This window comes from Juglans regia, chromosome 3 (genome assembly GCF_001411555.2).
Source record: "Juglans regia cultivar Chandler chromosome 3, Walnut 2.0, whole genome shotgun sequence".
Lineage (NCBI taxonomy): Eukaryota > Viridiplantae > Streptophyta > Magnoliopsida > Fagales > Juglandaceae > Juglans > Juglans regia.
Window position 1 is genome coordinate 3,271,773 of NC_049903.1, and position 11,507 is coordinate 3,283,279.

At 36.1% G+C, this 11,507-nt stretch overlaps 2 protein-coding genes across 2 annotated transcripts; one reads left to right on the top strand and one right to left on the bottom strand.

Annotated features, from left to right (window-relative positions):
* Positions 1–88: 88 nt before the first annotated feature.
* On the bottom strand, positions 89–2,448 carry LOC109001551 (pentatricopeptide repeat-containing protein At1g59720, chloroplastic/mitochondrial-like). Its single transcript, XM_018978901.2, has 2 exons — positions 1,494–2,448; positions 89–1,186 (listed from the first exon to the last, which is right to left on the bottom strand). The coding sequence occupies exons 1-2, from the start codon at positions 2,358–2,360 to the stop codon at positions 581–583; spliced, it is 1,473 nt and encodes a 490-aa protein (XP_018834446.2). The 5' UTR covers positions 2,361–2,448; the 3' UTR covers positions 89–580.
* Positions 2,449–6,589: 4,141 nt separating this feature from the next.
* LOC109001549 (polygalacturonase-like) lies at positions 6,590–9,447 on the top strand. Its single transcript, XM_018978897.2, has 9 exons — positions 6,590–7,006; positions 7,332–7,460; positions 7,609–7,776; positions 7,903–7,923; positions 8,075–8,282; positions 8,372–8,453; positions 8,551–8,659; positions 8,834–8,950; positions 9,079–9,447. The coding sequence occupies exons 1-9, from the start codon at positions 6,677–6,679 to the stop codon at positions 9,298–9,300; spliced, it is 1,386 nt and encodes a 461-aa protein (XP_018834442.2). The 5' UTR covers positions 6,590–6,676; the 3' UTR covers positions 9,301–9,447.
* The last annotated feature ends 2,060 nt before the right edge of the window (positions 9,448–11,507 follow it).

Genomic DNA, 11,507 nt, shown 5'->3' on the forward strand with positions numbered 1-11,507 from the left:
GGATCAAACTTACCTGGTAGCACTGATGCATAACGAACAAAAGTAAAAGAACAAGAAACATGTCCACGGCTGAGTGCTAATGGAATAAACTTGTGGAATGAACTAATCCATGCAATAAAAATATCTCGTTCCTTGTTGCCCATTTACATGGAAATTGGAATAAAATGAAAAAAAAAGAAGAGAAAAAGAAAGTCAACTTAACCATGACATAAATTATTGCAAGAGATCAGGAAATGCTATTCAGCACTCGAAATACTTTTGTCAGTGGATGCTGCATTCTTGGTTCCACACAGCCTTCTCTTACAATAATAACAAGTTCTCAATACAAATCGGTTCACTAATAGCTGTCTCGCTTTCTGTCCATGGCTTAGTAAGCAAGTGTACCTCATACAAAGTCCTAATATGAGGTGTATTTCACTTTTCTAACGGCCGTAAATTAAATCAGAACTCCTTCACCTTCCAGGGCAAGTGTTACTGCTCCAAAAGATTGAAGTTCACCAGAAATCCCTACAAGAACAGGTGCCATGACAGTCCCCACAAATCCCTTTGGTTCTTTGCTACCCAAATTACTCTGGGTATTTTAGTCATTAATAGCCTGTAAGCAGTGGCTACTCACATCTGAAATGAATGGTTTGTGCCCAAAATCACGAACCCGTTCAGAAATATCTCTCAGAATCTCTGTTAACTCCTCCGTCTCAGGATGGGACTGGTCGCCCATTGCAAACTCATGCACAAATCCATCAACCTCAATGGAGCTGCACCCAGGAACCGCCTTAATGCCTTTGTCCTTCATCTTCTTTCTAATGTGGCTCATCTTCTCCCACTGAGAAACTGATGCATACAAATTTGAGAGGAGGACATAGTTCTCTGCATTTAGTGGTTCTAATTCAAGAAGCTGCTCAGCTATAATTTCACCTCTATCCAACATCTTATTCTTCTTGCAACCCACAAGTAACGTTCGTAAAATCACTGGATTGGGTGGAATGGCCATGTCTTCAACAAGATTGCAAGCCTCGTCAACAAGGTGAGCTCGACAGAGTAGATCAACCATACAACTATAATGCTCCATTGATGGTTCAATTCTGGATTCAAGCATGCTTGACCAATGTTTCCTACCTTCTGAAACTAGTCCACCATGCGCACATGCAGATAAAACACCAAGGAGCGTTACATGGTTTGGCTTCACCTGAAGAGAAATCAAAAGGACCATTTACGATATGTTGGCAAAAATTAAGTCCCGACATTACGACTTTGAACTTTATGCAACCTAAAACAAACCCAACAAATCTTAAGTTTTTTTTTTTTTTTTTCAATAAACTACTGCCTTTGTCTAATAAGTTCACAATTGGACTGAAGCGGTGGAATCGCAACAGAAGGACCACCTTAGTAAGGCAAGGCCTTGGGCCTTGGGCCTTGGATATGAGCCTCTTATGCATGCGTAAGCTAATTTGTACCTCAAGGATCTAGCTAAACCTAATCTTCATATCATTTACCTTGGCTTCTTCCATCCTGGAAAAGGTCTCCAAAGCACTCTCTGAAAGCCCGTGAATTGCCAACCCCACAATCATTGTGCTCCAAGCTTTCGCATCTTTCACAGGCATTTCACAAAAGACTTTCTTTGCCCTTTCGATACACCCACACTTGCCATACATATTAACAAGTGCAGTACTCAGTTCAAGATCAATATCAATCATCTGCCTCTCCATGTATGCATGAACCCATCTACCAATATCCAAAGCACCTGCTCCAGCGCAAGCAGAAATCACGCTCACCAGCGTAACTTCATCTGGTTCAACCCCCACCTTTTGCATTTCCCTGAAAAGACCTAATGCCTCATTAACCAAACCAACTTTTGCATACCCACTAATCATTGTACTCCATGCAACCAAATTCTTCTCAGGAATTTCATCAAACGTGTTCCTCGCAAGCCCAATCTCTTCGCATTTCGCATAGAAATTCACCAACGCGGTCTGAACAAATGGGCTCGAACCGAACCCAGATCGAAAAACACGCGTATGAACCTGAAGACCCTCTTCACATGCCGATATAATCGAACACGCCTTGAGAACAAAGGCTAAGGTAAACGTGTTCGGACACGGGTAGCCTCTCCTAACCAATCTTCTGAAAAGGTACACGGACTCCCTTGAATGGTTTTCGACTAGAGAACAGCCCCTTATAATGGAATTCCAAGAAAATATGCCCGGGTTCGGAATACGAGAGAAAACTCGGCGCGCGTAGTCGATGTCGCCGATGGAAGAGAGAGCGCAGAAGGCCACGATTTTGGACAGAGCGAAGGAGAGGGTGGAGATAGGAAGGGGGCGAGTGCAGAGGCGAGCGTGGATTTGGCGGAGGACTCGCATGTTGGGGCATTTTTTTATTAGAGAAGCGATTCGAACTTCCTCTTCTTCCAGCGCTTCTTGCCCGTGATCTTCTCCCCCGTGTTTGTCTTCGAATGTAACGTTCAAAAATTCAAACCAAGAAGAATAAAAAGGGCTTTAGCATGGGCCTTATCTCCTGGGCCTGGTTAAGCCATCCCACGCTTAACCGATATCACACTAGATGAATAATTTCAGCCCAGCCAACACAATGAGAATCATTTAAGCCGAAATGTTTATCCAAACTATATTGGCCTTATTTAAAAATAAAAAAAAAACTATATTGGTCTAATTAGATTTAGTTTAGATATAGAAATACTCTCAACTCAATTCAATTAATCTCATATCATTTTATTATTATTATTTTTTAAAATTTTCATATAAAATATAATAAAAATTTAACTTTTTCAAAATTCAAAATAATAATTATATTAAAAATAATATTTTAATAATATTTTATTCAACTCATCTAAAACTATCTCATCACACTATCCAAACGAGCCCTATTTTATAATATTTTTAAACTTCGTTGTAGTTTTTAATCATATTTAATTATTGAGACAACATATTTTAAATAATTTATTAACTACTTAACTGATCAACAGTTATCCAAAATGCGATACATCAACAGTTTTGATTGGGCAAGACAAAATTTGAGATGAAGATATAAATTTTTTTATCATAAAAAGAAATAGGCAAATAAATAAATAAATAAATGATCTATTCATGATAGATTATCTTAGAAAATCTGATTCCAATTTAATCAGTTCACGCCTTAGCCCATCAGCTAGCTTATTCGTGCGGACAAATGCGCGCATGAACATGCCCAAAAGATGATGAATTAATTGACCATATAACATGCATGCAGCAGCTTGTATATATAAAGTCAACGTGAATTTAATCTAGCTAGCTAGCCAGCCTATATATACATATCAATAATGATATCATATTAATTGCTTGCCCATCTTTCATATCGAAAAAGGGAATTTTCCCATGCACTTAGTTTTGTGTTGAAACTTGACACGCACCGCACGGTATTTTGATTTGACAACAAAGTGATCAATTATAGCGGAATTCATTAAAGATCTGCATGAATCATGATCAGAAACGTGACAGGACGATCTGTTCGACGTTTATTATTGAAACTAAGAAAAGAAACCAAGGAAATTATCGTCGACAACATGTGCTGATATGGCTAACAAGAAAACTGTTTTATGACGTATGTACGTACGATTAAAAAAAAAATTTGACGAAGTCAAGGTATTTTTGCGAAATATTAGGGCAAATTTTTTTTCAGCTAGCTAGCTACGTACGCATCTTCCCCGGGGAAACAAAGACCGGAGCTGATAGCTAGCGGTACATGCATATATGTCTGAATGTGATCGAGTTTCCTGGAAATTTTGGTACAAGTTAGTTGATCTCCACGACATTATGGGAGATGGTAATTTCGATCTAAAAAGCGAGGCAGCTGGTTCATGAGGAAGAGAAAATAAACAGAACAGATTCTAATACTCATGACTTGGCGCAACACAAACACAACCCCCGAATACAAATTACCAACCCTAATTTCACGTGTTAATGATTTGGAATTAGCTCGATCGGAATATAATTATTGTTAATGGTAAAATATATATTAATATACCACTTGTCTGCCATGTGATATATAATTTGTTTGTGAGCTCATGTTAAGCAGATCGAGGTGATCACCAGGGCCGAACGGCAAATGCCGGTTTGGGTTGGCAATATAGGTGGAGGTCGAAGACGTTTGTGATCTAAAAGTGGATCAGGACAATATTTCTGCGATGACTAGCTAATTAAAAGTGGCCAACTGCACATATATAATCACTGTGCCAACATGCATATATGCAAGGGTTCAGTGCACCTAATGGAATTAATTCGGCCTCTCTCTCTCTCTCTCTCTCTGATCTGTGAGAATAATATGATCTCTGTGCATGGAAGTTGTAATCTTTACAAGGTCGTTGAATGAGCTATATAGTCTAGTGCTTGATATTAATAGAGAGTCGTACTAAGATGGTTTTCAATCTTCCACATAAAGCCATCTCATGAGGGTATGGAGCAAATTAATTAAAGGTTGAGTGCGAATTATATATATAATATTATAACTACGTGTACGTACGTACCAGCTTGCAAGGTTGTCGAGATCATGCATATTAACGTACGTACTTGGCAAATCAAAGTGATCGAAGAATATTTAAAAGGATGATCGATCGATCGATTGTGTTTAGAATTTTTCAACAAATTAGGTATATATATATATATATATACACACTTCATTTTCTTATCTAATTAACTTGGTCAATGATAAATTAACAGTACTCATGCAATATGCATGAATATAGACGTACGTCGTTTCCGCCAGTTTCGGGGATTTGGGTTCTATACGTACGGTTTGGCCATGTTAACTGTTTATAAGGAGGAGTAGCACTTCAAAGCCTCATCATCCATGCAATTAATTAATTAGATCCAGTACCTGATCATACACTAATTATTATATGGAACCAGGAAACCTTTCCAGCTTTATGGTAAGGTCCAGTGGCAGTAGTACTGGGCCTCAATTAATTCAATAATTAACCCCAGATCGATGCTTTAATTTCTCTTTCTCTCTCTATAGAAGGCTAAAATCCTCGAAACACACTGTTTATAATGATCAAGATCGGCCATCTCTTTGATCAATTGTATGCATGCATGGAAACTTTTAATTAGTCATCGCAGAAATATTGTCCTGATCCACTTTTAGATCACAAACGTCTTCGACCTCCACCTATATTGCCAACCCAAACTGGCATTTGCCGTTCGGCCCCGGTGATCACCTCGATCTGCTTAACATGAGCTCACAAACAAATTATATATCACATGGCAGACAAGTGGTATATTAATATATATTTTACCATTAACAATAATTATATTCCGATCGAGCTAACTCCAAATCATTAACACGTGAAATTAGGGTTGGTAATTTGTGTTGTGCCAAGTCATAAGTATTATATTATATGGATCGACTCGAACTGTAATCTGTTTAATTAAATGGGTTAGATTCTAAAATAAAAACCCGAACCATTTAATTAATAAGTGATGCGACACGATCAACTTAAATTGTTTAATAATTAATTTTTGTTGGATTAACCTGGACACGACCCATTTAATTTAACCCATTTAACATGTTTTATATAAATGGATTGAGTTAATCTTATATTTATTTTTTAACCTAATCAATATAATTTCATATATATTAATACAATGATAAGTATATAAATAATTCTCAATTACAATTGAATTCATGATAAAATATTTTATTATAAATATCTAAACTAATCATATATATATATATATATAAGATAAGTAATATTTTCATAGTACTCAAATACTAATATTAATATCACATATTCCTAACAAAAAAAAGACATAAGACTAAATGTTTATAAAATGTAAAAATATAATTTATTTATATATGTTATACGGGTTGCTGTTTGATTGCAAGTTTTGTGGATTGATCTGAACTTTGACTTTTATTAATTGTGTTTTATTGAGTCAAGTACTCGTTTTGATCAAAACTCATTTATATCAAATCTAAGTCTGCTAATAATTTCGTGTACGTTGGGTTCATGAATCATGTCTTCATATATTATCATCCCTAACCTGCATGCATGGCATGTAGGTACGTGTATATATATTTATATGCTCACCGCTAAAATTATTATACATGGATAAAGACCGAAAACTTCGATTACGGAAGAAGCAGCAGCGCATACATAGCATTTCTGCTTTCATGGAAATGAGATTAATAGCTTAACGTCGCTATTCTTGTTCTTTTTGAGGACTAATTAATACGCAATTTTTTTAAAGAAGACTCGTTAATATTGGTTCAGACTGTGATGATTCTGGATTTATACGAAATTAAAAAAAAAAAAAGGAATATTGGGGACATGATTTAATTTACGTATAGTACTTTACTATATATGGTATGGAGGCATATCAATGCATGCAAGTAAGAGCATATTCATGCACGTGTATATGGAGCAAAAGTCAGAACCTGCTGCATGCATGCCCAAGAGAGCATTTCGTCTCAATCTCTTATTTCTCAGGGGCTCAAACCACACCATGAAGAGTCATCATGGATGTGGAAAAGAACCTAAAAAGCCGCCCCACTCTCTCTCTATAAATACACAGCTCGTCATGACGTGCTTTTCACTTACCAAGCTAGCTAGCTATAACCATCTCATCTCAACATTCCCTACGCTTTCGAGTATCGATCCCTTCTCCTTCACACAAAGGACGAAACAATGGCCAAACAAGCTAGAGTACTTCTGCTCCCATTTTTCATAATCATGCTCTCCTTCATTTCATGTTGTAGCAGTACTTCGCAACCAAATCCAGTACTTCGTCATTTTGGTCATCATGAAGAATCTGGCCGGCATGATTCTCAAGCGTATTCTTCGTACTTCAGCAACAATGCGGACGGTGAGTTTAAGGACTTGATCAAGGCAGTAACTGATGCGGCCTTAAGTTTGAAGAGGTTTAATAGAGTGGGTACCATTTCCAGTACTTCGGTTAAAACAGTTAATGTCGACGACTTTGGAGCTGAAGGTGATGGTACTCATGACGACACCGAGGTACTCTCAGATTTAGGGTCTTAAATTGATCTATTTTGCTTGAATTTCAACTAATCAGTAATCTCTTTTTTAAGGCTTCTTTGTGTTTCCATTATGTGGCAGTACTGAACATAAATAATAATTTATTTCATGAGTACAATATTATTACATCTTCAGTTATATGCAACTCGATCTAATTCGGTACCAGTAGTAGATATATAGAAGTCATCATGAGCACGAAAAGGGTGTTATAAATTGTTACAGTTTGAAATGTTATAAGTATTTTATACAGTTTCTTCTTCCTTTTTTATGTACGTAAACTCTTCCAGTACATTGGTTCTTTCAGGCATTTAAGAAGGCTTGGAAGGTAGCTTGTTCATCTCAAGGAGGAGCTGTTCTGGTGGTGCCTCAGAAAAAATACCGTCTTAAGCCAATAAGATTCTCTGGTCCCTGCAAATCTGATCTTACACTGCAGGTATGCGTGTGTGTATCTATATATGTATCGAACATGCTAATTAATCATAAATTAAGCTATATATATATTATTCAAAAGGTCAAGCAGTATTATATATATTTCGCTTGGGTAATATATATGTTGTTTCTTCTTTGATGAAAATCGTCAGATTTCTGGAACCATAGAAGCGTCTAACGATCGATCGGATTACGGCCAAGATGGCAGACACTGGCTACTCTTCGATAGTGTTCAGGATTTATCAGTTGAAGGTGGTGGAACCATCAATGGCAATGGGAAAATATGGTGGCAAAACTCCTGCAAAACAAATAAAGATCTGGTAAGCCATGATTAGCTAGCTAGGAAACCCACGATTTCTCAATGCTGTATATCATCTACCAAATATTATTTGCTCCTAATCAAAAGCGCTGACGATTCTTATGGTTTCATTGACTGGCCGCCGCAGCCTTGCAAGGATGCACCGACGGTATGTTTGTCATCCTTTATTGATGAAGTTCTTTATATGTGTATGATCTTGATTAATTATTATAATTAGATCAATCGTTCTTGAAGACCATTCCTTAATTCACTACTCATTCTTCAGTCAATTATGTACGTACATACGTGTTCCTTGGCAGGCCCTAACCTTCTATCAAAGCAAAAATTTGATCGTGAAGAACTTGAAGATCCAAGACGCGCAACAAATTCATGTTTCTTTTGAAAAATGCTCCAACGTTCAGGCTTCCAAGCTGACTATAACTGCTCCAAAGGAGAGTCCCAACACCGATGGAATTCATGTCACAGATACTCAAAACATCCAGATATCAAGTTGTGTTATAGGAACAGGTATACCTAGCTAAAATCTAGTACTAAATTTGAGTAAAGCCATGCATGCATATACTTTATTTATTCAGTTTTGATGTGTTGATCAAAAGGTGATGATTGCATTTCAATTGTAAGCGGATCCAAAAACCTGCAAGCCACCGACATAACCTGCGGACCAGGTCATGGAATCAGGTTTCAGACGACTGATCATCTATTAATTAATGAATATATATCTAAACATATTAAATCAGCACTGATATTTGTAATTTTTTCATGATCATGAGCTCAGTATTGGAAGCTTGGGCTCTGGAAATTCTGAAGCTTATGTATCGGGAATAACCGTGAATGGAGCTAAGCTTTCTGGAACCACAAATGGATTGAGAATCAAGACTTGGCAGGTCGCTAATTATATTACTAATTAATGTTTAATTAATCCATATAATTAATTCTGATCTCTATCTTTCCCTTAAAAATACATGAAGACATCATGTAATTAATTAATAATTAATACTAATTAATTTGTCCGGCCAATATCTGCATGCATGGTCTAACATTAATTAACTAATCTGCAGGGAGGATCAGGAAGCGCAAGCAACATTAAATTTCAGAACGTAGAAATGTATAACGTGACCAATCCCATAATAATCGACCAAAACTACTGTGACCAAGACAAGCCATGCAAAAAACAGGTAATTAAAGATCATAACATGAAGCCATGCATATATGCAGAAACAGGCATTAATATCAATATATTTTGATGACCGAGGTCTGCTGTCTGATTGATTATATTAATGATCATGTCTGTATATATGTATAGGGCACGGCAGTTCAAGTACAAAATGTGCTTTACAAGAACATCCAAGGGACGAGCGCTTCTGAGTTGGCCATAAGATTCGATTGCAGCAAGAACTTTCCATGTCAGGGGATTTTGTTGCAGAACATTAACCTGAAAGGCCAAGGCCGAGAGAAGACGGCCACCGCTTTGTGCAACAATGTGAAATTGGCTTACGCAGGAGTTGTTTCCCCTCGCTGCCCTTGACAAGATATCAATCTCATATATATATATATATATATATAATCTCAAATTAATATATAAAGTAGCACATATAGCGAATATTAATGTATAATGGCTCTGATTTTGCTATACATGCAACATGCATGCATGGTATATTGTACTTACGAAGAATAAGACTACGTACTCGCCAAAGATATGAATGCCAGCCGATTAATGTTTCAGGATTCTGATTCTGATATATATATAGTACTACGTCTGTTGATGTTAATTAATACGTTCAACTCTCTTTATTGATCTCGTTCTCTCGTCTCCCTCGCTCATTTGCGAATCCTCGCCTTTCTACGTACAAGTTTACAATATCATTACATGAAAAATAATATACGTGACAGATTATTTATGATAAAAATGATTATTTATAATGAAAATATATTTATTTTAACAAAAAATAATTATTTTCATAAAAATTAACTGTCCATAACTAAACATGAGTTTTCTTATAGTAACAAATAGCTGCCACGTACGTACTGAATGTACAGCCTTAATTATATTAATTTAGGTTAGATTTGAATAAATTAGAATTGAGATAAAAGTTAAAAATTAAAAATTAAATAAAATATTTAATAATATTATTATTATTATTTTAAAATTTAAAAAAATTAAATTACTTATTATATTTTATATACAAATTTATAAAATTTATAATGATAAAATGAGATGAAATAAAATAGATTAAAATATTTTCCTATCCAAATCTAACCTTAGTGACATGTGAATGGAAGTCATCATTATCGTAATCATGAGTCAATAAGTCGTACAAATTAGTTAATTACCAAATTGACATCTACAATTAAATTAACTAAAAGAAAAAGATCACATTTCACAAAAATGTTGTAAATAACTTTGATTATATCAAGATATTTCAACGACGTGTTTAGGTAGATTCAATATTTTATTAATATTTTTATTATTATTTATTAATATTTAATATTATAATATTATTTTTATTATAATTCATAGATCATCTCAGATCACCTCACTATCTAAACATAGCCTTAAACTAAAGGAGTGGATTGTAAGGTTTAGATCGGAGATCCCAACCAGTCCACTACAAGCAATTATTTTGACATTTTTATTGGAGATTTTCTTCTCTACTACATCTAGGCTCTCGTCTATATAAACATGAACATATATTATAAATACAAGATGGTAAAACAACTGGCTTGAGCATATAGTCTTCTCTCCATTTTCTCTCTAGAAAGGAGGAGGTGGAGTTTTTTTGGGGACCACAAAGATTCTAATTGAATTGGGTCTGCCACAAAAATTGTGGTGGACTTAGGTAATGGTGGTTACCACGAGTGGGGTGAGCTGTGGAGGAACAATGCTGAGAAGGAAGAACTATAAAGGAGGAAGATGAACAAGCTAGAAAAGGAACAGGAAAAATTGTGCCTAACAAAGGAGGAAGCTCTGAGAATAGATATAAGAGAAAAGTTAACAGAAGAGTTGAGCTACAAAGAGGAAGGAAGTCTGGTAGGGAAGGTCTGTATAGAAAGAAGTATAAACTAGAAGGTATGGAGGATCAGTAAGAGAGCAAGGCTTCCGGAGGTAAGCCCAAACATATTTGTTATCAACTTTGCTAAACAAGCTGGCAAGAATTGCTTTTGGGAGAGGAGGCCGTGGTTGTTTGACAACCACCTATTTGTCGTAAAGCTCTATGATGGCTTCACGCCACTGCAGAGGATGAACTTCAATAAGGAACAACTATGGGTTCAGACACACAACTTACCTTTAACATGTATGAAGCAAGAGGTAAACTGATAGGTGAGTCTATTGGCAGAGTGAAACAGGTAGATGTGAAGGAGGATGGTAGCGAATGGGGAAATTTTCTAAGGGTTAGTATTGAACTGGATCTAACTAACCCTCTGGCGAGAGAAAGAACAATATTTGTGAAAAAGGAGAAGATTTGGATATCACTCAGGTATAAAAAAGTTATCGAGACTGTGCTTTTCTTATGGTTGCATTGTTCATATTTTCAAGAATGTAAGGGATGCGTGGGGGGAGGGGGGGATATACAGTAAGAAGAATGAGCCTTATAAAGAAGAGAGTGTGGAGGACTCAATGGAGGGATTAAAGATGGGAGAAACGAAATGGGGGAACAGGGGGAGGGTTCACAATTATTTTTTGGAGAAGTAAGATATAGGAGTGTGAAAAATGGAAGGAAGTATAGGGGTTGG

Bases quoted from the DNA above. Each gene is read 5' to 3' on its own strand.
- LOC109001549 (XM_018978897.2), top strand. From the start codon at position 6,677: ATGGCCAAACAAGCTAGAGTACTTCTGCTCCCATTTTTCATAATCATG. The intron at 7,007-7,331 runs GTACTCTCAGAT...TGGTTCTTTCAG, and splicing joins GTACTCATGACGACACCGAG to GCATTTAAGAAGGCTTGGAA. The intron at 7,461-7,608 runs GTATGCGTGTGT...GAAAATCGTCAG, and splicing joins AATCTGATCTTACACTGCAG to ATTTCTGGAACCATAGAAGC.
- LOC109001551 (XM_018978901.2), bottom strand. From the start codon at position 2,360: ATGCGAGTCCTCCGCCAAATCCACGCTCGCCTCTGCACTCGCCCCCTT. The intron at 1,187-1,493 runs GTAAATGATATG...ATTTCTCTTCAG, and splicing joins CCAGGATGGAAGAAGCCAAG to GTGAAGCCAAACCATGTAAC.